This window comes from Oryctolagus cuniculus, chromosome 5, assembly GCF_964237555.1.
Source record: "Oryctolagus cuniculus chromosome 5, mOryCun1.1, whole genome shotgun sequence".
In the NCBI taxonomy this organism is placed as follows: domain Eukaryota; kingdom Metazoa; phylum Chordata; class Mammalia; order Lagomorpha; family Leporidae; genus Oryctolagus; species Oryctolagus cuniculus.
Genome location: NC_091436.1, coordinates 111,942,670 through 111,968,705, shown reverse-complemented (window position 1 = coordinate 111,968,705; position 26,036 = coordinate 111,942,670). Strand labels below are relative to the sequence as shown.

Below are 26,036 nucleotides of genomic sequence, written 5' to 3'. Positions count from 1 at the left end.
TTCTGCTGTTTCCTCAAATGTCAAGGAACCATATTTTGGGATAGCACATCCTGAACCCTATCAGTAGTATCGTGAGACATCTTTTTCATGATCTTTAAAGTGTTATCATAATAGAAAACTAATTTTAGAAAATACTGCAGATTAAGGAGGCCAGATCAGAAAAGCAAACTGTGGGGGAAAAAACACTGGAAAATAAGGAGGCAGGATAAAATTAACCCAGGATAAGTTTAATACATTTACATTTCATTCCTTGAAGTGTTTTTTTAAATTATAATTCCCGTATCTGGGATGAAGCAGGAACCTCTCCCTTGGAGATCAGATACTCTGATCACTGCCTTTTGTGTAGTCTGATTGCAGAGCTGGGTGACGTTCTCAGTTTGCTTCTCTTGCTTCCAGGGAGTGAAAAGACACAATTTATTCAAGCTGAGCTAACTCGTCTTGGACTTGCACATTCTTCATCAGTCAGCCTGCTCCTGTGGCTTTCTGGTGATCTTTGTTTTATGTTGGCTCTTTCCTCACTAGTGAGATAGAGACTAAATTGCTCACCTGTTAAAGGTTACTAAATTTAGTCTTTTATGCTGTAAGTGCATGGTTCTTTTATGCTGTAAGTACATGATTCAGTCAATGTTTTACCTCAGTGAATAAAGAATTGTCTGTGGTTTCATCTTCAAGTGTTGGCAAGTTACATTTGGAATTTTAATAAGTTTTCGTTATTATTAAGTCAGTGGCATGGATATCAGTGAATAAAGTAGACTTTTCTAAAACAGTGGTGTCAAATGAGATACTGTAAATTCCAGCAATCTATCCTTTCGTTAGTATCAGGCACACATATCTGAACACATAGCCCATTAAACTATCTACCACACAACTCCCTCAAATCATTTCCTCCAGGTTGAATTATTGAAGGCCTCTGTTTAAACAGTATGCTAAGTCGTAGTAATTAGTGATAGGAATTTGCTAAATCTCTTTTGTTACTGAATGTTAACAGAGAAATAAATCATAAGATTAGCTTTCAGTCCCCAGGTAGGGATGACACTATGAACATAGAATCTAATAAATAATGTTTGAAGCCTATTCCAACTCGTAAATTCTGATTCTGACTAGAAGCTAACTTTGGTAACCAGATCAGGTTGCCAATTTTAGTAAGTACAAATATGTTCTGCATCCTCTTCTCTCCATGTTTCATACTTGTGTCTCTGATTTTGTACTCAAGTTCCTTGTGTCTCCAACTAGAAAATTATGGAAGACTCTGAAGTAAGTGGGAAGTTTTAAAGCATGTGAAGACACTGTTTAGTGTATTTTCATTTCAGGCTTTCAATCTTCCAATTTGCTACATTTTACCATTCTAAAATATTATGTAAGTTAGAAACTGAATACATGATATATGAGTAACTTCTTAAAGATACTGTTTCTTTAGAGAGTGGATACTTTTGTTTAACTGTGGTTTGGTGTGACTTTCGGATGACCCTGAAGCAGCTGAGTTATGGTGGGGAAGCAGTGTAGGGTTGAATGTTTGCCATGGTCAACTGACAGTTCTGTGTGTTTCTGTATTCTCTGCTTAAAATTTTGTAGTATTTTCCAGAAACTAGAAGACTAGGATTTTAATTCCAGCTTTCCCATTGGGTAATTGAAATAACTATTCACTTGATCTCTGGAAACCTTCATTTTTCATTTATATAACAGGGATACCTAACTTATATATCTCACAGGTAGTAAATGGTCCAGGAAGAGTCATCTTGTTAAACACTAGAGATCTGTGGAAATGTCAGTCATTATTATTGAAATATCACAAAATGTTACTCTAGTTTTTGTTTTCTGATAAAGAGGAATTGTACATTTGTAATAAATTTCCCAGCAGGAATTTAGAAATGATTATCTTTATTTAATACTTGACTAAATAGAGACCCTCCAATCTTGTTTTCAGAGTCTATTTGAGTACAATCCTTATTATATGAAATTGACAAACCAATCCCAACCAGTAGCTTAAGAACTACACAAAACACCTGCCCCTTCTTCCTGTTTTTAAGGAAAACTAGTGCTGGACAAGTAGTTGAAGTGGTTTAAATTTTTTTTTTTTATTTAGAAACTGTTGGAGGAGGGGAAAAGAGAGACTCAGTTTTGAATACAGCATGGGCAAATGAGGATTAATAGCTAAGGAGCAAGGTGGGGCTCCGTGAATGTAGATTACTAAGAAAAAAGAAACATCAAGGATAGAGCAATTCTGGTTAAATAGATCTAGTAGGATTCTTGAATTCTTGCTGAAGACAATCCAGGGTGATCAGACAGCAAGGGTGAGGAATTTGATCAGAGATTGAGGTTGAATAAATCTATCTAAACTGATTTAGCCAAGACCCTTGTGACATCTGGATGATGCAAAGAGGAACACAGAAGTCTGTAAGTTGAGACCTAGCAGAAAAGAACATGTGGAGGAGCCTGACTGAAGTTAGGTCAAGGAGGCTATCGTGGAGTCCCTCCTCTTGTTCAAGAAAGTAAGAGATGAGCTTCTTTCCTCTGACTTATCTAAGTCAGTTTCTTGTTCAGTTGCCTTTTGTTCAGTAAGACTCAGCTGAACCATCTGCTGATAGTTGCTAGCAGTCATACTGTGTGACCCAAAAGTGAACACATAGTGAGCATAATTAAATTTTATCTCTAGGCACCTTGTGGACCTTTCTTGCTAATGCCTTAAGAATGTATTCATTGTCCAAAAGGGAGTTGTCGTAACTGTCAGGACACAAAAGGAGGTCATCTGTATCTTGGATTAAAGTGGAATCTCCTGGGGCCCTCACTGTGGCACAGTAGGTTAATCCTCTGCCTGTGGCACTGGCATCCCACATGGGCACCAGCTCTAGTCCCAGCTGCTCCTCTTCCAGTCCAGCTCTCTGCTATGGCCTGGGAAAGCAGAAGATGGCTTAAGTCCTTGGGCCCCTGCACCCGTGTGGGAGACTGGAAGAAGCTCCTGGCTCCTGGCTTCAGATCTGTGCAGCTCTGGCCGTTGTGGCCATTTGGGGTGTGAACCAGCGGATGGAAGACCTTTGTCTCTGTCTCTCCCTCTCATTGTCTGTAACTCTACCTCTCAAATAAATAAATAAAATCTTTAAATTAAAAAAAGTGGAATCTGCAAATTTTAAATCCCTCAAATTGGCATTTAGGGTATACGAGAAATATATAGGCCCTCAGTGAATTCTTGGGGCATAACAATCCAGGTGTATTCTTGATGTTCCCAAGTGAAGTCAAACACGTTTTAGTATTACTTTTGAAGGGGAATACTACCCTCCCCCCCCAAAAAAAAATCCCTCAAGCCCATGATTGAAATACTGCATATGGGAAGCGAGAGACTGGATAGTGCTAAGATTAGGCACTGATGGAAATTTGGCTTGACAATTTTATTGATAGGTTTTAGATCTTGAACTAATTGGTAGTCTTTCTCATTTGCCTTTTTAATAGTCAAAGCAGTATTGCATGGACTAGAAGTGTTATGTCTAATAAGCTTTACATTATCAGGGGGAACCTCTCAAGTCCTTCCAGTCTGAAATCATATTGGGACACCCTGAGGAGGGGCATGGAAGGATCTACCTCTACTTTCTATGGAGTCTGTATCCTATATATGTCTGATGCCACTGGAATCTTTTGCCTATAAGGAAGAGGGAATTCTAATAGTTGACTTAAATCATTAAATAGGCGGTAGGTTGAATGGCCGAGGAACTCTTCCCATGGGGGCAGACAAAGCCATCATGGAACACAGGCATGTAGGAGAGGAGTCAGGGATTTGCAGGAGTCTTATAGGAATTTTTTAAGAACCCAATTCATGAGAAAATCCCTTTGGGTTCACTGAGGAAGTCGAGCTGAGAAGAAAGTTGTATAGAGCTTTAAGAAAGTCATGGAAATATGAGGATGAAATAGAGGCACATGATGAGGTACATTATCAAAACATACTAACATACTACTGGTGAAGTTTGGTGACCCTGAAAGAGTTGGGCAGGAAGCGAGGTGGTGGTAAGGGTAGAATGTTTTGCCCAGGTATTGATGAGAGACATGGTGGAGTGTCCTTCAATTTTTAGTGTTATTTCCCCCTTGCAAATTTAGTGGTGGCCAAGGGCATCAGAAATTGATTTCCCAGTCTTGAGGGCTGGGCATTTCTGGGCCTAGTGTCCTTTTTCCTTACAACATCTGCATGTGTCCAGATCAGAGGGAGCCCTCAAATGTGGAGCTTGTTGTGGGTTAAATTTTTCACATTTTTGTAACTATTTTAGTTGCAACACCAAAAGCTTGCATTGCGTATTTTCCAACTTTTTTGAAATACCGTTTTTATAATGCTGGGCTAATACCTAAAGTTCACACATGTATGCATTTTGCCGGTTAATCTCTATAATCTGTCACCAGTGTTCCAGCCTAAGTCTATGTACAAATTCTGCACAGCCGGAATAGAGGCTGTTTGAGAAGTCACTTCCAGCCCCAAATGGTCATATCATGTTGTATCTAATGGATGGTTGACAGCTCCAGTTTCATTCCTTTGTTGTTGATAATTTTGGATATATGACCCATCAGTTTTGGTGGGAAAGATCTGAGGGATGGCTGCTAGTAATTTTTCTCTTACTTCCATCAGTCTTTGATGGGAATCAGGGGTAGTCTTTGTCGCTCCCCTTCTTCGTGGAGGAACGACACAGGACCCTGCGCTGTTCTTTCGTCTGCTCGGCCCTCCCCGGGTTTGCTGCTGGTTCTTCCCGGGTTGGCTACTATCCCTTCCACCTCCGTGGAAGGGCAGTTCCCCCTGGCCACATTCCCCACTTCCGCAGGGGAGCGGCACACCGCCGGCCGGCTCTCTGGGGGCTGCACAGGTGTTCCTTCAGCTAGATGTTCCCCTTAGATGTTCCTGATGCATGCCGTCTCTCTCCTCCTTTATAGTCCTCCTCCGCCAATCCTAACTCGGCTGCCCACATGCCGAGTACGCTGCTCTCCAATCAGGAGCAAGTCCTACAGTTTATTGGTTGAACTGGAGGCAGCTGTGCGGAAGCTGTTTACTTCTCTCCCAGCGCCATATTGTGGGAGAGCAGATGCATAGAATAAGTCCCAATTCCAGTAACTCAGTCCAGTCCGGATTGCTCCCCACAGTCTTGACGCTGTTGAAGGTCTTCAGAAATGGTGGTTCATTTGGCTTTTTCAAACTAAAGTGAAGCATCTCCAGGCTCAACCAACAAGTGCATAAATTGATATAACTTGGGGAATCCTGGAGAGTATGCTCCTAGAACAATTGTAAATTGTTCAAGACACATTATCCTTTATTTTCTGGGATCAGGAAAATCCTTGGTGATGGCATGTAGTTTTTACCAAAACAAAGGTTTAAATGTTATTTTCTTCTGTTGGCCTTGCTTGGGAATGGGTACTGGGTGCACACTGTGTTTCATCTACAGGAAATGGGAGCCCAGTGAACCTTAATGGTTAAAGGAGTTTAGGGGTTGAGGGGCAGTTGGTGGAGCACATTCTAGGAGAAAAAGATACAAAGGAGAGTTTCAGGGGGGAGTCACTTGGCTGCGAAGTTCCCTTGAGAGAAGTAGGATTAAATAGAACAGAGAAACCTCAGGAAATTTCAAGAAACTTTTCTAGCTCAAAAGTCAGGGAATGGATCCCCACTTGAAACAGAGCTGGAAAGAAAGACTTCCAGGCTGATAGGTACCTTTGACTTCTAACCCAGCTTCAGACAACATATAGATGATATCCCGCTCACCATGGTTTGTGATTTTTTTTTACTTTACAAGGCTATATAAGCAATAGGCATTCAGTGAGAGCTATAATTTGAATTTTGAATTCTGATCTTTGGGCTAGCAACACATGGTCTGAGGCTCTCTTGAGATGCTGGGCAGCACCTCTGAGCAGTAGCACCCAGTCAGCCCTGCCATCACAAAGGGAAACTACTGATGTGCTGCAGTACACTGTATTGCCAAGCAAGGATGGTCAGTAGGTAGGTGAATTAAATGCATTGTCAACTGATGATATTTTCAACTTATAATATGGGCTTTATTGGGACATAACTCCACTGAATTTGAGAAACATCTATACTCAGGAATCTTAAGTCCAGCACACTGTGCTTGAGCAGACAGCTGTCTAGAGCCCTGTAGTGTGTAGCTGGACTCACTAGATAACTATAGGAGCAAGCAAAAGGGAGCAGTGGTCTTGATTGGTTGTCTAAGGTCCCTTGGTGGATCAGATCCAAGTCACAGTACCAAGAACTGTGAAAGAAAAACCAAAAGCAGATAGTAGTTAAAGCAGTAAAAACAGATTTTATTCAGGAAATATCACAGTAAGGAAGAGACATAGTAAAACATAACTAGGCTCAATTCCAAATACAGCATGAACAAGTGGGAATTTATAGTCCAGTAACAGAGTGAGAGTTAATGGGTGGGTAATTACTAAGAGCAAAGAAACACCAAGGGTAGGACACAGATGAGGAAAATTGAGGATTGAAGTCATATGTTTTGTAAGTGGCCCAGCTGGGGATTCTATCCCAGCTGTCTGCTTCCATAGATGGATTTGCAACAACCCTGCTGTGTGTTGCTCTTAGTACGGCCTAGAGAACAGGAGCAAGGGGCAACTTGCCATATAGAGGTACCCTGGGGTCACTTAAAGCAGGAAAGGGGGCATAGCTGTTTCCCAGAATACTCTCAGCCTACCTTTTGTATTCCTTTTAAGTTTCAATTCATTGGCAGGATGCATAATTATAAGGTGCAAGCAATGCTTGATTTTCATTCCTGTCTCTATAATACTTCTTAGAATTTCACGTATAAAAATTTACTGAATAATTCTCTAATCTTTCTAAATATTTATAAGCTAAAGAATCATGGAAATAAAAACTATAACTTCTTTAGGCATTTCATTCAAATATTAGTTTCAGAACCTTGAAGATTATGCCCTTTGAAGATGATTTGTTGCTTGGTCTCTCTGACTTCTCACTAGTTAGTAAATACAGCTTAAAGTGCCACATAGGAACATTTGACATGTTCTATAAACTGCTCACAGCTTTTGATGATTCTCTTTTTGAAAGTTTTGAGAGATCACTCAGTAATAAAAGCAAGTAGTCCCATATAAGTATGGAAAAGTTTTTTATTTTATTTTATTTTATTTTATTTTATTTTATTTTTTATTTTTTGACAGGGAGAGTGGACAGTGAGAGAGAGAGACAGAAAGGTCTTCCTTTACCATTGGTTCACCCCCCAATGGCCGCTGCGGCCGGCGCACCGCACTGATCCAAAGCCAGGAGCCAGGTGCTTCTCCTGGTCTCCCATGTGGGTACAGGGCCCAAGGACTTGGGCCATCCGCCACTGTACTCCCAGGCCATAGCAGAGAGCTGGACTGGAAGAGGAGCAACCAGGACAGAATCTGGTGCCCTGACTGGGACTAGAACCCGGTATGCCGGCACCACAGGTGGAGGATTAGAAGTTTTTGTTTTAAACATGTATTTTTTTAGAGTAGAAGATAAACATTAACTGATTTGTATCTGTGATTTGTGACGGTCTAAATTCATTTTAGAAATTCAATTTTAGGATTATAATCTCCACCCCAGACAATTTCTTGATATGGGATACTAACCTTAACCACTACCTCTTTCCCAGAAAAGTTGTGTTTTTCTGTAAGATTCCACCAGGGTTGAATATTTCCTCTTGTCAGACATTTTGTCAAAACTTCAATTGACTAATGAAGATATTGGTTGCTGTACCAAATGAGTGCCACCTAATAGTAGAAATAGAAAATCACCAACCATCAGATGCTGGAAAATAATGGAAACAAAATAAAGATATAGTATTTCAAATGCTATGGTAGACCAAGGAGGCATTCTGGATTTAGTTAGTTCATTTCTCCCTCTCTCCCTCCCTCTCTCCTCCCTCCCTCCCTCCCTCCCTCCCTTCCTCCCTCCGTTCATTCCTTCTGGCTGGTACTGAGCTCTATGTGAAAAATCCAATAGACAGATCTTACCTCAAGGATCTCATGCTCTAGCACAAAGTTAATCCCGTATCTGATCAGAAAATAGTGGTAATGTATTACAAGAGAAGTACCACAAAGTACCATAAAAACCAAATGTGCAGTGAAGGAATCTTCCAGGGAGAGATAGCTATAGGTAAATGCAATTAAAATTTAGAGGAAGAAGAGATTTCTTTTGTTTTTAGGCTCCAAGATCAAGCATCCTTGAAAATAAGATGCAAAAGAAGGTATACCCTGAAATTATTTCATTGGAAATTATTATTTTAAAATATCTTACTATAGAGAAAGTCTGGCATTATGGAAAGAACATAGGCTTTAGAATCAGACCTAACAGCATGTGATTTTCAGTTCAGCCGTTTATTTAATAGCTGTATCAAGTACCATTGTTTCATTTCTTCAAACTTTAGTATTTTCATCTGAAATGTCATAAGGGAGTTCTGACAATTTAAATGATTAAGTGGAACTACATTTTTAAAGCATCTAGCAAAATGCCTGCCATATTTCAGTGAGTGTTCCCTTTTTTCTCCTATCTCACCCATTTTAAAGTTCTGTCCCATAGATTGTTTTACAAACATGGAGGCAGGGATTATAAATTGGAGACAATTACAATAGTGTATTTTTTCATCAAACCTTTGCTGGCTACTTCTTTGTGTTGTGGAAATGCAGAAAGGGTGAGATGTAAGAATTCAAGAACTAGAGGAATGAGGGTAGAAAAGAGCTTAAACAGATTTACCTCTATTATAATCTCTGCAGTCAAACTAAGCAAGAGCAAATCAGTTATTTTTTCTTAGGAAAGGATTATCCTCATTTTTTTTTTTTTTGTTTTTTTGAACAGGCAGAGTGGACAGTGAGAGAGAGAGAGAGAGAGAGAGAGAGAGAAAGGTCTTCCTTTACCATTGGTTCACCCCCCAATGGCCGCTGCAGCCAGCGCACCACGCTGATCCAAAGCCAGGAGCTAGGTGCTTCTCCTGGTTTTCCATGCTGGTGCAGGGCCCAAGCACTTGGGCCATCCTCCACTGTACTCCTGGGCCACAGCAGAGAGCTGGACTGGAAAAGGAGCAACCGGGACAGAATCTGGTGCCCCGACCGGGACTAGAACCTGGGATGCTAGCGCTGCAGGCGGAGGATTAGCCTATTGAGCCGCAGCGCTGGCCTATCCTTATTTTTAAACATATATGCAACATGAGCTGATTTCTTTTGGAGAAGTTTGTTTCCTATAACTTTTTTTCTATCTTTTTTGAAAAAGAAACAGCATAAAGAACCCAAATGTTGTATATGAGGTGAATGGACGTCTGCCTGTTAATGCAGAGTGCAGTCTAAACAATATCACTTTTCACTTTGATTCTAGCTGGCAATGTTGACATCCCTAATACAATATTGGCTAACTTTGTATCTTCTTTTTCTTCCTATCAGTTTGATAAATGTTATTCTTACAACATCCGCCATAGCTTCGGAAAAGAAGGCAAGAGGACAGACTATACACCTTTCAGTTGTCTGAAGATTATCCTAACCAATCCACCAGGCCAGGGGGATTATCATGGTAAGTGCTTCCACTGGATATGTTGGCAAAGTTACAGAAACCCAAGAGCGGTGCAGGAAACACTGAAACCATGTAATGGCCTTTTGCATTACCGACAGGTCCTGGTTTGTAGGTTATGTCAGTCATCAGTGTCAAGCGAGAGCTCCATTACTCTTACAGTGATTTGTCTTATTACTGAACTAGGTCAGGCAAGAGAAACTCATTCTGCTGCACTTCAGCTTGTGCTGGACTAGGCTTTTCAGTTCTCAATTTCCGCCTTCCCCTGCTGTTTTTTGTCTTTCTTGTGTTCTACAAATGTCTTAGAAGGCTGATACACGGTTTTTAAAAGCCTTTGAAGAATCTAATTTTGGAATAATGGATTCAATAATTTTCAAAAGATTGAAGAGTGCGTTTTATTCTTATTACAATTATTTGATTAACCAATCAAGAGCAAGGGAGCAATTTAACAAACTGTGACATGAAACGTATCTATCAATTTGCTTGAGGTGTTCATTACAAAAAAAAATACATGTCAGATTACTTTGTTGTAGACCTCTGAGTTCAGCAACGTTTTTCTAAAACAGTTCTCTAAGCATACTTTGAAAAGCTCCTCATTTGCCTGGTTTGTCATGAATGACACAGTAGTTCATATTAGTAAAATTTTCAGATTACCAAAGCTTACTACAATACACCTCAAAACTTTTTTAGAATCCTTTTTTAGAAAAAGTATTTTTTAAAATTCTCATGTTAATGTGATATTAATACAAAGAGAATGGATTCAATGTAGTTCATAAGTACAGTTCTAAGAATGTAATGATTCTTCTCCCCTCCTTTCTTTCCTTCCTTCATCTCTTTTCTGTTTCCTTTAATTTTTGAGATAATGATTTTAATTCACAATATAGTCAGACTTACTGCTCCACTAAATAAAAGGTTCATCAAATAAGAAGCTAAAAGACAATAGTTCAGCAGTAATATAGACAAGGGCTACAAACAATGAAAAGATGTCCATTTCGCTCATTTACAGTAAACTTAAAAATAATCGTAGGCCACTAAAATATAGTAGTATATCTATATCTATTTCCATATATATTAATTACCACAAATAAGAGAAAACGTGATATTTTTATTTTTAGGTCTTGCTTATTCCGTGTAGAATACTCATCTCCAGTTGCATCTGTTTTTGTTGCAAATGTCAGGATTTCGTTCTTTTATTTATGGCTGAGTAATATCCCATCGTGTATATATACCACCTTTTTCTTATCCCAGCATTAGTTGATGAATATCTGAATTGGTTCCATATCTTAGATATTGTGTTTTAAGCTTTTGTAAATATGAGAGTGCCTGTGGTTTTTTCATATACTACTTTCATTTCCTTTGGATATATTTCCAAGAGTGGGATAGCTGGGTTTTACAGTAGATCTATTTTTTGTTTTTCTAAGGATTCTCCATATTGTCTTCCATGATGGTTGTTACTAGTTTACATTCTCACCAACAGTGCATTAGGTTACCCTTTCTTCATATTCTCAACAGCATTGATTATCTTTTGATTTTTGTATTACAGTGATTCTGAGGTGAGGTGATACCCCATTGTGATTGTTATTTGCATATCCCTGAAGGCCAGTGACCCTAAGCATCTTTTCATGTGTCCGTTCGCCATTTGTATGTCCTGCCATGAAAAAAATGTCTGTGTATATCCTTTGCCCATTTCTTAACTTGGTTGTTTGTTTTGAGTTTTAGAATCTTAAGTGAAGTACAGTATTAAAGAGATTATACATTTATAGGTTGTTCAAGATCAAACAATCACAAACATTATTATAAAGATGTTGCTTGTGTCCAGAGCAATTATGTGTTAAATGGTTTAATTTTCGGTTTTGCAGCACAAAACACTGATAGTATACATAAAGAAATAACTACATCAAAGGGTTTTTGTTGTTGTTTTAAACTGATTCATGTGTCCCTTGTGTGATATCTCTTAAATGTTGGGGCCAGGGGTGGAAGTGGAGATCAGAATTAATTATCTGGCTTCTATATTGTCCATTGCTTAGATTTGTTCCTGTTGTCAAAACTGCCCCCACCCCCACTCCAAATTGTGTGTGACACATGTTCACACATAAAATGTTAATCTGAGTACATCTTTGTATTTCTGTTTGTTTTCAACATTGCCAAGGTGCTATGGGAAATTAAAGTAACAAAATTAGAAAAAAATAAAATTATTAACAGCAAAAAAAATTAAAAAAAAAGAAATGCCTATATTCCTATGCATTCATTTAATAAATGAAGAAGTGACGAATACAGGGGATACATAGTGATTCTTATCGCTTGTGTTGTGGTTCCTTTAGGTACCTTTTAGAAATGCAGATTCTCAGACCTTACCCAAAGACATAGAAAATCAGACTTTATTTGCATTTCCCTTGGTGATTTTTATGTCTCCTAAAGTTTGAAAGCCATTGACCCAGATACTTCCGTGCAGGAGGCCTGTAGCTTTTCTTAGCATAGCAGCTATGTCAGGCAGTTAACTCCAAATTGAGTTTGTGGCCAAATAAAATTCCCAGGGATTCTTCCTGTGAATTTCTAGGTCTTAGTATTCATGGCTTATTTTGTTGTTTTTTATGAGCTTAAATGCAAGACTTTATGTTTTGTATTCCTGTTAAATCTTGTTTATTACAGTGCATTGTTTGATTTTTTTCTTAATTTAAAATCTATTCAGGACTGATGTTAAGGCACTGGTTAAGACTCCTGCATCCTGTATGAGAGTGCCTGAGTTCTCAATTCCTTGCTTAGGCTCCTTATTATAGCTTTCTGCCAATACAGACCTTGGGAACAGCTGAAGTGGTTGGTACCTGCCACCCTCTTGGGAGACCAGGATTTACTGAGTTCCTGGTTCTGGCTATTACGCACATTTTGGGAATGAACCATTGGATGAGAATTCTTTCTATCTGCTTCTCAAAAAAGAAAACAAAACCACAAAACAAAAACTTGTAAATCAAGAACTACTGTAGTCTTTCTTATCCAAGGGGATATATTCAGACTCCCAATGGATGCCTGAAAAGGCAAGTGCTGCCATGTCATATATGTACAATGTTTTTTTTTCCTGTACATACATACCTGTGGCAAAGTTTAATTTATAAATTAGGCAAAATTAGAGATTAAAACCAACGGTAATAATATATAGATCAACTATAACAGACTTAAAGGAGAATATGATCTTTCTCTGTCAAAGTATCTCATTGTACTATACTTATCCTTCTTTGATGATGTGAACTGATACAGTGCCTGTGTGATGAGATGAAGTGACATGACTATTGACCTTCTAATATGTCAGGAGATGGATCATTGAGCCATGATGATGTAGATGTTTGATATTTGGGGGATTTTTTTTTTTTTCTGAAGCTGTTTTCAAGAACATATTTGGAAATTATTGTCTCTTTAACCAATCAAAGTGTTCTGCAGTGGTTGTGATCCTTGAGTGAGCATTTGGGTAACTTTAATGCTATATTCCATTCAAGGACTGTATTCCATAATTTTGACCTTTAACGTCTGTGCAGTTTGAAACACTTAGGCAAATGTCAGTAATGTCCCTATTGCTGGTTCTGCTTCAGTTTCTTCTTCCTCTTCCTCTTCCTCTCTAGATGACTCAGCCAGTTTTCCCAGTTCAGCATTTGTTAACACTGATGGCCTTCAATACATTCTTCCACTTTTTCCTTAAGTGTGTTGGCAAATCCTTCTCCACCAGCTTGTCTTACCGCATAAATGATTTTCTTAGCTTCTCCATTGATCCCTAAGAAGCTTTTGAAATCATTCATGACTTCACTCCCTCAGTTCTCCCAGCAGGCATTTAACAGTTTCTGGTTTTAATTCATCCATTGCAGCTTTGATGAATGTACTGTGTCAGCACTAGTGAATGATTTCCAACACTGCATTATGTCTAGATTAGAGTCAGCATCAATTACTGATTGAAGGTGATCCAATACCAGGTAGGTGTTTGTGCCTTGACAAACCAAATGATGCCCTGGTCAAATGGCTGAAGTACTGAGGTTTTATTTGGAGGTAAAAATACAACCCTGACATTTTCATTTTCATAGCAAATAAATTCAGGATGGCTAGGTGCATTAACTATTATGAAGGTACTTCAAAATGTTTGTGAAGATGGAATTAAAAGATAAGTTCATTTTGGTGTAAAAAAAAATTGAAATCCAGTCGTAGTTTTGTTTTAAAACACACTTTTCATGAGTTTTTTGGAGACCCCTTATATACATGGGTTTCAAAATTTTTTCACCAAAAATATATGTACCTTCAATTTCATTTTCCATGAACTTTTTGAAGTACCTTCATAGTAAGAGGATTTTAAATCCCAACTCTTCCTTTTCTAAGTATTTTTTTTTCTCCTCTGGAATGAAGCATTGTTGGAACCATTCCATAAACAAGACAGCTGTCATCCACCCTTTCTGATTGTGTTGCCAAAACACCAGCAGATAACTTTTGTTTCTTATGAAAACATGGATTCTTTACTCTGTACAGTGTGCATGGCTTTATACCCCATCGCATTGCCACATAGTACCTGAGTTAATATTTCCTTCCATATATTATGTGATGCACCTGCACTTTTTTTTTAAGATTTATTTTTATTTACTTAAAAGTCAAAGATACAGAAAGAGGGAGAGAAAGAGAGAGAGAGAGAGAGAGAAAGAGAGAGAGAGAGAGATCGATCTTCCATCAACTGGTTCACCCCCTAAATGGCTGCAACAGCCAGGATTGGGACAGGCCAAAGCCAGGAGCCAGGAACTTCTTCCGGGTCTCCCACATCGGTGTAAGGGCCCAAGCACTTGGATCATCCTCTGCTGCTTTCCTGGGTGCACTAACAGGGAGCTGGATCAGAAGTGAAACAGCCAGAAACAGAACTGATGCCTATATGGGAAGCTGGCATCACAGGCGGCAGCTTTATCCACTATGTCCCAATGCCAGCCCCACTCCTGCACTTTTATAAATGTACATTCTATTTGACATTTCCTACCAGAAGAGCCTTGTTTCATTGAAATTGAAGAATTATGTTGGATGGAATTCTTTCTCCTTAATTAACTTCTACAGCTCTGCCAGGAATGTTGTAGTACCTTCTAGATGCTTCTTGTCTCTTTAATAATTTTGCTATTTTCGTTCTAAACCTGTTACTGAATCTCTAACACATGACTACTGTCTCATTCCTTTTAAGGGTTTCCTTGTTAAAGACTGTGCAGAGATTCAGTGCTTTCTTGGGGCAACATGTTGCCATCAGTTGGAATATGTTTTCTGTTCATGTCTTCCACACACAAATTTAATGCCTTTTTCATCTTAACTAAGCTTTTGACTTGCACTGGTCTGTAACTTTTGCAGTTTGAAGTAGTACAGTAAAACTCCTATGAGTTTCTTTTTTCTATTTACAATTTCACAGATGATTTCTTACTGTAGATTCTAGCAATCTCACCATACAATTTTTTTTTCTTATTAGGTTGGCAACTTTCATTTTTTCATTTGAAGGAAGCACTTTTGATGGCTTCTTTTGGATGTCCTAGTTGCTAATGTCACCATTCTTGAACTTTGGGGTCATTATCAAGTAAAATAAGGATTCCTAGAGCCCAGCACCATGATAACCACCATAGTCAATATGATAACTAAAATAGCTATTAAGGGACTAAGGGTCAGGTAGCATATATAGTGTGGATACACTGGAGAAAATGTTAATTAAATCCTAAGTGGAAGAGTTGGCATGGCAGAAGAGTTCATTTTATTACTCAGAATTTGCAAAATTTAAAACTGGTGAATTGTTTACTTCTGGAATTTTCATTTAATATTTTATTAATTTCATAAAATATTTTCTAATTTCATTATAAAATGTTAAATTTGTATTTAATACTTTAGCACCCTCAGTAGACATTATTTCATTAATACAAATTACCCGAATGGTTGTTCACCAGTTACAGATCTAGTAGGTATAACTAATAACTATATCCTGGCCTGTGTTTATCTTTCTGTTTCTCAGGTGTGTGTTGAAAGCTTTGTCAGACACAAGTTGTTAATAATGTTAGTTGAGTATGCTTTCACTCCATTTTCTGTTGCCTTGTGAATTCAACCCTTTCTAATTTAAAGATAATTCTCTTTGATACAGAAGGTAGAAACAAAGTAAGTGTTTTCAAGTTCTGTTTTCTTTAAATAGTGATTCTGTTTTTCTATTTTATGATAGTGAGTTTAGCTTTAGAAGACCTTCTGTGTCCATTAGTATTTTGGCAATCTTTCCTTCCTTCTTGGCCTGTCTTTTCTGACTTTTATACAGGACTAGCCATAGTTTCAAATCTTATTTGGGTAAATCATTGTAATCTGTTTTCCTTTTTGTGCCTGTAATAATCCAGGGCTTAACCAATAATTCCTTCTCCCTCATTTCTTTCCCACTGAGATTTTGTTATAATTTATTATTAGGTTTTTCAAGAATAATAATGATAGCCAACATATCACAAGTGCTCATTACATACCACGAGGCTGCAACAGGTTCATACTCCACTCTCAAAGGAAATTTATGAAGTAGATACTATTATTTCTCTTATTGACAGGAAATGTAATTGAGTCAACAAGGAAATAAAAAATTTGCCTGAGGTCACCCAACTATTATAACTACTGGGATTCCAGCCCAGGCAGTTTAGCTCCAGATTTTATGGTTTCTCAAAATGTTGGTGATACTCAGTTATTAGGTTTTAATATTATCACAGTATATACTGTAAATTTTGTAAACGCCATAGTTTATAGGAGTCCATAGTGTTAATGATGGATATTTTTATTTGTAGTAAGATTTTTGGTAAATACATTTGTTTTTAATCCTGGCTCTTTTCTGTTGTTTTATTATAAAAGAATTGCCCATTGATTTAATTAAAATGTGCACTTGTTTTCAGTTAGCTTACTAATCCATTATTTATGTGACTAAAAAAAGTAATCCAAATTTCCTGCATTAAATTTTCTGATAAGTATTTTGACTTTCATTTCAGTTTCTTATTAGAATATCTAAAATTTTGTAGCTATTGGCTTAATGAGTCTTTCTTTAAATTTTTATTTATTTATTTTTGACAGGCAGAGTGGACAGTGGGAGAGAGAGACAGAGAGAAAGGTTTTCCTTTGCCATTGGTTCACCCTCCAGTGGCCGGCGCGCTGCAGCCAGCGCACCGTACTGATCCGAAGGCAGGAGCCAGGTGCTTCTCCCGGTCTCCCGTGGGGTGCAGGGCCCAAGTACTTGGGCCATCCTCCACTGCACTCCCTGGCCACAGCAGAGAGCTGGCCTGGAAGAGGGGCAACCGAGACAGAATCCGGAACCCCGACCAGGACTAGAACCTGGTGTGCCGGTGCCGCAAGGCGGAGGATTAGCCTATTGAGCCACAGCGCCGGCCCTTAATGAGTCTTGTACAATTCAGTTCTTCTGTGTTCTTATTTACACAAATATTTCTAGCCTTTTATATTCATTTTTATTCCTATGAAGTAAGATAGAGATGAATGTATATACTATATAAAAGTTGTTTTTCTAATTGTTACTTACTTTTATTTGAAAGGGAAAGAGAGAGAGAGAGACCAAAGCAGATAGAAATCTATCTACTGGTTCACTTCTGAAATGCCCTTACCAGCTGGGGCTCAGCCAGGCTGAAGGGAGGAGCCTGGAACTCAATCTGGATTTCCCATGTGGGTGACAGGGACTCAAGTACTCGAATCATCATCTGCCTCCCAGAGTGCAAAGTTACAGGAAACTGGAATAGGAAATGCAGCCAGGACTCGAATCCAAGCACTCTGATAACAGAGTACAGGCATCCTTAGCTGTGTCTTATTGCTACAACAAATGCCCATCTAAGTTGTTTTTCTATGAGAGTTTCCTGTTTGTTCATCTTCTTTCCATGATCCATCTATATTTATATAGGCTCTACTCTACAGAAAATAAACACAGCATTTTCTTCTGAAAGTGATGTAAGATTTTGTATTTTTCAGAGTTTGTGCTTTTTTCTTTTTGTTTGTTATCTATTTCTCATATGCATTTTATTTACATTTTCTATACTAGAAAAAATATGAAACTGTAAAGTTTTTAGATAAACTGTTATAGCTATGTTGTGATTATCTGTGCTTGTTAGCAGGTAGCATAACTGAAGCAATTTTCCTCCTCCCAGTGAATGGACATCTCAGCCTGAGAATGCTGGAATGTTTTATGGAACTCTTGAGCCTGTAGTACCCTGATAACCGTATAGCTCAGTTGTCATTTAGATAAAGACAGGAAAGCAGTTGCACCCATGGGCAATTAACTTTTTTATTAATAAGCTGTTAGACAATTAAGGGGAGCTTAGACAGTCTCTTGAGTGTGGTATTGTGCTAAGTCCTAGGTAAATAACCTCACTGGGGTACTGACTTGTTTCTTGTTGTCAGGGTGCCCATTCCGTCACAGTGATCTGGAGCTGCTGAAGCAGAAGTTGCAGTCATACAAGATCTCTCCTGGAGGGATAAACGAGGTAAGCCGCACGGTGCTCTGCATCCTCCATAATGAGGCGTCAGACGGATCCTCTCAGTTTTATTTAATGTTCTCGCAGAGATGCTGTGTACTGCTGTCAGGCCTCACACCAGACATCCTGTCTTCTAGATGAATTAAGCTAAAGCCTTGACTTTGCTGGTTTAGGCTCCTTGAAAATTCTGGTGCTTCTGTCTACTAAATTGCATTTTTTATTTTTCTTGGTAATGAAAGAAGCTGGAAATCTTTTTTCTCTCTGAGTTTATTTTACAATCTAAATTGAGAACATCATTTTAAAAATAAATTTTAGAGCAATGTATTGAAGCTTATTAATGAAGCTGAAAATTAATGATAGTGTATTTCATTATGGGAAATTGTTTTCTGAGCAGATGATACTGTGTATTCTAGCTGAATGTTCTGATAGGCATCAGTTGTTGGTATGTTTAATCTACACTTCTCATCGTAGTTATTGAGTCTAATAGATTTTCAAAGTACTCTGTCTTATGAACTGTTTAAATAAAAAAGAAATACTCAAATTATAAAGCCAAATATTTGAGTACATCTTTTAGTAAGTTTGCCTTTAAAAAGAAGATTCTTCAAAAAGTTCCTGGAAATGTGTATTATGAAAAAACTGCACAGATTTCAAAATTTTTTTACACTGGGATAAACTTATCTTTCAAAAAAAATTTTTTTTTCTTGCTGGGAGCCAGAAATTCAATCTTGATCTCCTGCATGGATGATAGGATTCCAATCACTTGAGCCATCACCACTGCCTCCTAAGGTCTGCATTAGCAGAGAGCTGGTAAACTTGCGTTTTAATTCCATTTTTCCCTGAACTTTTTGAAGCCCAATTTGAATTGTGACACTGTGAAGACTTCTATCTATGGTCTACTTTTGATGTGGATTTTGAAGGAGATGAAGAGGAGCTTTTGCTTCCCTAACTTAAGAAGAGCCATCAGTGTTTTAGAGCTAGAACACCCCAGTCATAATACATCTTTAAATGATTATTTTTTACTTGAAGAAAAATATAACCCTGTAAAATTCTGCCGCTACCTCTGTATCCAAAGTTCAAATTAAGTGTAGGTAATCATACTCAAATCTTAGGATTTTGGTGCTAAATTTGAACAAAACTGTGCTTAAGGTGTTGTGGTAGGTACAAAGAATAATCAGGTATATAACCTGCTCCCACTGACCAGGTTCTGAAGGAAATGATGAGCACAGTTTTATGAGAGAAGTGCATATAGAGTGTCTTGGGTCTTCTGATGAGAGAGAGACTATAACCAGATGGGGAGAACAAGAGACACTTTCTGGAAGAGGTACGCTTTGAATTAAACCTTGAGAGAAGATTGGAAATTAGGAAAAACAATGTATGAGTAAAAGGCAGAAAGCTTATAAGATTACTAGGGTTTCAAGTTTAGTGGTGCACCCTACAGAAACTTTTTTGAAGATTTATCTATTTACTTCAAAGACAAAGTGACAGAGAGAAAGGAGGAGACAGAAAGAAAGAGAAATATTCTGTCTGTGGTTCACCCCCAAAATAGCCTCAGTGGCCCAAGCTGGGCCAAGGTAGTAGTCAGGAGCCTGGAACTACATCCAAGTCTCCCAGATAGGTGGCAAGGGCTCAAACACTTCACCGTGATCTGCTGCTTTTCCAGGTGCATTAACAGGGAGATGGATTGGAAACGATACAGCCAGGACTCAACTCATCACTCCGTTATAGGATGCCAGCATCACAAGCAGCAACTTAACCCACTGTACTACCATGCCAGTCCCTAGTACATATACTTGATAGGCAATTAAGCAGAAGTAGTTGGTTTGGGAGATTTGTTTAGAATAGGGTCACTTAAATGTCAGAGAATGTGGAATTGCACCACCTTAGAGAAGTTAGAAATAGAAGTCTGATGTCCTTTTCTGATTAGGCTTGTAGAGCTGTGGGGTTGGAAAGAACATTGAGAAACCACTCTCTGGGCCGGCACCGTGGCTCAATAGGCTAATCCTCCTCCTGTGGTGCCGGCACACCGGGTTCTAGTCCTGGTCGGGGTGCCAGATTCTGTCCCAGTTGCTCCTCTTCCAGTCCAGCTCTCTGCTGTGGCCTGGGAGTACAGTGGAGGATGGCCCAAGTGCTTGGGCCCTGCACCCGCATGGGAGACCAGGAGAAGCACTTGGCTCCTGGCTTTGGATCAGCGCGGTACACCGACCGCAGCGGCCATTGGGGGGTGAACCAATGGAAAAAGGAAGACCTTTCTCTCTGTCTCTCTCTCTCACTGTCCAAAAAAAAAAAAAAAAAAAAAAACACTCTCTGTTACGGAGTCCTAGGATATGATATGCTGTGGGTACACAGCTAGGTCAGTGATAGAACCAGAAAGCCAGGCCCTCTTAAGATTTTTTTTTTTCTCAACTCCATTGTACTTTATAACTGATTATTATGAATTTTCTCTGAGGGAAAAGGAGTAGAAAGTTGAAAGCTATATCTCAAAATGGAATTTTGGATAAAGTTTGCTTTTTTATTTTTTCATTAAAAGGAAATGAAATTTAGTCAAGATAAGCAGAATCACAAGAGAGAAGAAATACATTAGGGCACTGAAGTATCACAAACTGAGAGAGAATTTTGAGAATAGAGTGAGGTCCAGAGAGTCTCCTCTAGCAGAGATTACGATAAGGACTGAGTAGAGCAATTGTTTATGATGCTGATTGTAACTGCTAAGTGGGTCAGTCAACTTTGATATTGGTGAGAGGTATCAATATAGTGGTGGAAACCAAAGGCAAGATCTTTTTTTTTTTTTATATAGTACTTTTCTATTTTTAATTTTTTAATTTTTTATTTTAACTTTTATTTAATAAATATAAATTTCTAAAGTACAGCTTTTGGATTACAATGGCTCCCCCCCCCATAACTTCCCTCCCACCTGCAACCCTCCCATCTCCTGCTCCCTCTCCCATTCTATTCACATCAAAATTCATTTTCAATTATCTTTACATACAGAAGATCAATTTAGTATACATTAAGTAAAGATTTCAACAGTTTGAACCCACACAGAAACACAAAGTGTAGAGTACTGTTTGAGTACTAGTTATAGCATTAATTCACATTGTACAACACAGTAAGGACAGAGATCCTACATAGGGAGGGAGTAAGTGCACAGTGACTCCTGTTGTTGACTTAACAATTGACACTCTTGTTTATGGCGTCAGTAATCACCCTAGGCTCTTGTCATGAGTTGCCAAGGCTATGGAAGCCTTTTGAGTTTGCCAACTTCAATCTTATTTAGACAAGGTCATAGTCAAAGTGGAGGTTCTCTTTTCCCTTCAGAGAAAGGTACCTCCTTCTTTGATGACCTGTTCTTTCCACTGAGATTTCACTCGCAGAGATCTTTTATTGATGTCGGGTTTTTTTTTTTCCCCCCAGAGTGTCTTGGCTTTCCATGCATATAATGTTCTCATGGGCTCTTCAGCCAGATCCGCATGCCTTATGGGCTGATTCTGAGGCCAGAGTGCTGTTTAGGACATCTGCTATTCTATGAGTCTGCTGTGTATCCCGCTTCCCATGTTGGATTGTTCTCTCCTTTTTTGATTGTATCAGTTAGTATTAGCAGACGCTAGTCTTGTTTATGTGATCCCTTTGACTCTTAGTCCTATCATTATGATCAATTGTGAACTGAAACTGATCACTTTAACTAGTGATTGGTACGTGCCACCTTGATGGGATTGAATTAGAATCCCCTGGCACATTTCTAACTCTGCCGTTTGGGGCAAGTCCGATTGAGCATGTCCCAAGTTGTACATATCCTCCCTCTCTTATTCCCACTCTTATATTTAACAGGGATCACTTTTCAGTTAAATTTAAACACCTAAGAATAATTGTGTGTTAATTAAAGAGTTCAACCAATATATTAAAAGGGATAAAGTATTAAGTTGTTCATCAACAGTCGGGGCAAGGGCTGTTCGACTCACTGTTTCTCCAAGTGCTCATTTCACTTCAACAGGTTTCCAAAAAGGCAAGATCTTAAAAGGCGGTTGGATATAAGATAGTTAGTGTGTTGATTTTTTCAAAAAATGGGCTTGTGGAGGTGTTGTCCCAATGGTAGTAGCTTAAGCATCACAGGGGATCGTAATTTGTGGGTTTAAGATGGAAGGAGACCTGAGTCTATGGTTAGAGGAGAGGAGAATGTTTACCTATTGAGCTGTCCCTTGAGTTTCTTTCTTTTGTTCTTTGATTTATTTTATTTACTGCAGTGTCAGAGTTACAGAGTGAGACGTCTTCCATCTGCTGGTTCACTCTCCAAATGACTGCAACAGCTAGGACAGCCAAGTGCTGGGATTTTCTTCAGGCCTCCCGTGTGGGTGTAGGGGACCAAGCACTTGGGCCATCCTCCACTGCTTTCCAGCACATTAGCAGGGAGCTGGATCAGAAGTGGAGTAGCCAGGACTTGAACTGGCACCGCAGGTGGCAACTTAATCCGCTAGACCACAGCACCAGCCCCTCCTGAGTTTCTGAGTTGCCTGAATGAAGGAATGAATTTCTGTTTCTCTTTGTGTCTTATAGCAGTTCAGTGACATAGACTTCGGTAGCTGCATTAAAAATGTTCAAAGAGTAAGTGGGCACATTTTTATATGAGGTGGATCATAGAATATTGTAGGTGGTGTGCAGAGAAAGGCAAATAAGAAATCAAGAACACAAATGAAAAAGTAACCTACTGAGGAGAAGAGGGTATATACTTGGACAAAAGGATGGTGTCTGAGAACAGTATGGCCCTTGTCCAGTGTGCAAAGTGAAGGGACTGTATCAGCTGGCCATACTTTTCCCTGTGACTAAGAGGTCTGATCATCAGCTGAGAGTAAAGATGTTAGGGATGGTGTTCTGGACGTGAGAACGTTAGTAATTGCAACTAGCAGATTTGAAAAGGAATTTAGAAGAGAATACAAGGCTTTTTGTTAGCTTTTATAAAGAGTTACTTTTTAAAAAATACAGACTGTTTAACATATGTATTAACATAATGCAATTGATGTTTATACCTTTTGCTTTTGACCCCGTTGTATTTTTCTATTTAACTTCAACCCATAAATATATCTTTTACTTAGTGGAAGCTAGTTAGTAATTTCCACATCATGTTGAACCTACACTGGAACTTCTAACTGAGGTAAACACAAGTGGGTAGAGCATGTGGGCAAACTGTAAATAATATTTTGCGTTTATTTGTTATCTCTGTGGAGTGGATGTCAGTAAGGCAAAGCAGCTGGTGAACTGTACTCTAAAGGACAGAGAGTTGATGAATGAAAAATCCATGCAAAACATTTGATAAATGCTTAGTTGTAGTTGCAGATTAGATCATAAAAACTCCAAATGCATTCTAAAATATTTAATGAAAATCAAGAAAATATCATTCACAGGCATGTAAGGTAAAATTCAATGTAGGTTTTGTTTCAGAGAGAAACTTCTTGAAAAATGGAAATATTTGGATATTTTAAGTAATTGTAATTTTGGAAATTAGAAGAGAGAATATTGTGATTAAGCTGGCATCTCATTTTTTAAAAAGCATACTCACTTTCCTTTTTGATTAGGCTTAATAGTGCTAAATGATTATCAGAGTCACTGAAAATCAGTAAGCTTAGTATCCAACTAAAGAAGATAGCAGTTGAACCACAAAATATGGCCAAAGAAAAAATAAGCAGTTCCCCTCTCTCCTCTAAAAAGAGAAAAACATGGCCTTCGATTCCTCCACCAAGACACAAAAGCTATGTGAAAGAAATCAGGCTTAAAACCCTATGCTTTATGATTCCATTTGTATGACATTCTGGAAAAGACAACCCATAGGTTTAGAAAGCAGAGTTTACTGAGAGCAGGATGTTAGTTACAAGGAATGGGGAGAAATATTTTCGAGTGATGGGAATGTTCCATCTTGACTGTAGTGGTGATATCAGGACAATTTGTTGATTTTTTCACCCAGGGGTATATTTTACTGTATGAAAATTAGACTTTATTTTTTTAAATATTTTATTTATTTATTTGAGAAGTAAAGTTACAGAGAGAGGGAGAGACAGAAAGGTCTTCATCCGCTGATTCACTCCCCAAATGGCTGCAATGGCTGCAGCTGGACTGACCCAAAGCCAGGAGCCTGGAACTTCTTCTGGGTTTCCCATGTGGGTGCAAGGCCCAAGGACTTGTTCCATCTTCCACTGCCCTTCTAGGCCATAGGAGAGGGCTGGATTGGAACAGGAGCAGCTAGAACTAGAACCGGTGCCTATATGGGATGCCAGCACTGCAGGTGGAAGATTAACATACTATACCACAATGCCAACCCCTAGACTTTATTTTTAATGGAAGAAAGAAGAGGGTAGGTGGGAAGTAGCTTAATTGAGCCAAATATTCATCTTGTCTAGCATAAATTTAGTGTAGTTAATAAATCAAGTATGTACAGTATAAGCATGTAATTTAAAATGATAAAAGCAATATCCTATATAACCCAAAATGGAAATGGTTAAAGTAATTGTCACTTGGGAGCAAATCAAGCAATAGGATGAAATATGTGGGAACTGTCTATTAATAAGTCATATGGCACCTTTTTTAAAAAAAGATTTATTTATTTGAGAGGTAGAGTGACAGAGGGAGAGACAGAGAGAAAGGTCTTCCATCTGCTGATTTACTCTTCAAATGGCCACAACAGCGGAGCTGAGACCATCTGAAGCCAGGAGCAAGGAGCTTCTACCGGGTCTCCTATATGGATGCAGGGGCCTAAGCAGTTGGGCCATCCTCCATGGCTTTCCCCGGCCATAAGCAGGGAACTGGATCAGAAGACGAGTAACTAGACTTGCACTGGCATCCTAATGGAATGCCAGTGTCACAGGTGGAGGCCCTGGCACTTTAAAAAAAAGAAAAGATTTATTTAGTTGAAAGGCAGAGTTAGAGAGAGAGAGAGAGACAAACAGACAGACAGGGAGATTTTCCATCTGCTGGTTCACTCCCCAAATGTCCGCAACAGCTGGAGCTGGACCAATCTGAGGCCAAGAGGCAGGAGTTTCTTCAGGGTCTCCCTTGTGGGTGCAGGGGCCCCAAGCAGTTGGGCTATCTTCCACTGCTTTCCCAGGAGCATTGGTAGGGTGATGGATCAGAAGTGGAGCAGCCAGGACTCTAGATGGCACCCATATAAGCTGCTGGTGCTGCAGATGGTGTAACCTGCTATGCCACAGCGCTGGTCTCCATATGGTGCTTTAAAAAATTTGTTCTCACTTCCACATGCATTACTTTGATAAAAGGTTGAAAAACACTTCCTGTTATAGATGAGGTTAATTGATCATGGCCTAATGAGTTTATATAACAGCAATAGTACATTATCATGAGATCTTTGTGTATGCGATTTTAACTCCATCCCTCTGCCCTCCACACATAGCATGATATCTGTTCCATGTTTGGAACTGTGACAAGTCTGAGACTTTAGTCTGCTGGTAAGCTAAGAACTTAGCTGACTTAGTTACATGGATTCTAATAAAAGACCTGAAGATTCCTATAATAGCAGTACATCAGTCTTTTTCTAACACCAGTTCCTTGATCCTCAGTTCCCAGAGAGCAACATGAAGAGGGCTACGTACTACCTGCATGTGCAGTGGATTGTGTTAGAGAAATGAAACCTTGAGTTTAGGAACTCCAAATCTTTTACAATGGACAGTAGGCCTGTGTACACTTTAATTCAGTGGAAATCACCATAGTTCTCAAAGGTGTTTATTGATTTAAACACAGATTAAATAAAAAAAAACATGAGAATAACTCACAAAATGTAAATTATAGGTGATAACAATATTTCAAAATATCTGGCTGCCTTTTTTATTTGTGCAAAGTTCACATAATACAAAATTCCATTTTAAATTGTACCATTCAGTTGCATTTAGTACACTCAATGTCGTGCAAACACCACCTCTGGTAAGTTCCAAACACAGTGATCACTCCAAAAGAAAACCTGTACTCATCCAGGGGTGGGGAACATCCAGCTTGCTGGCTATATAAGTACCACAAAATCATGTAGTCTGGTCCCACCAAGGCAACTACAGGCAGTACTC

At 38.8% G+C, this 26,036-nt stretch overlaps 1 protein-coding gene across 3 annotated transcripts in view; it reads left to right on the top strand.

Annotated features, from left to right (window-relative positions):
• The window catches only part of PRIM2 (DNA primase subunit 2), a 365,751-nt gene that overhangs the window by 314,752 nt on the left and 24,963 nt on the right, over positions 1-26,036 (top strand). For all 3 annotated transcript variants that reach the window (XM_051854615.2, XM_051854614.2, XM_008263076.4), the window contains 2 exons: positions 9,385-9,511; positions 17,909-17,991. In XM_051854615.2, the coding sequence (XP_051710575.1) occupies positions 9,385-9,511; positions 17,909-17,991 (210 nt within the window). The remainder of the gene's footprint in view (positions 1-9,384; positions 9,512-17,908; positions 17,992-26,036) is intronic.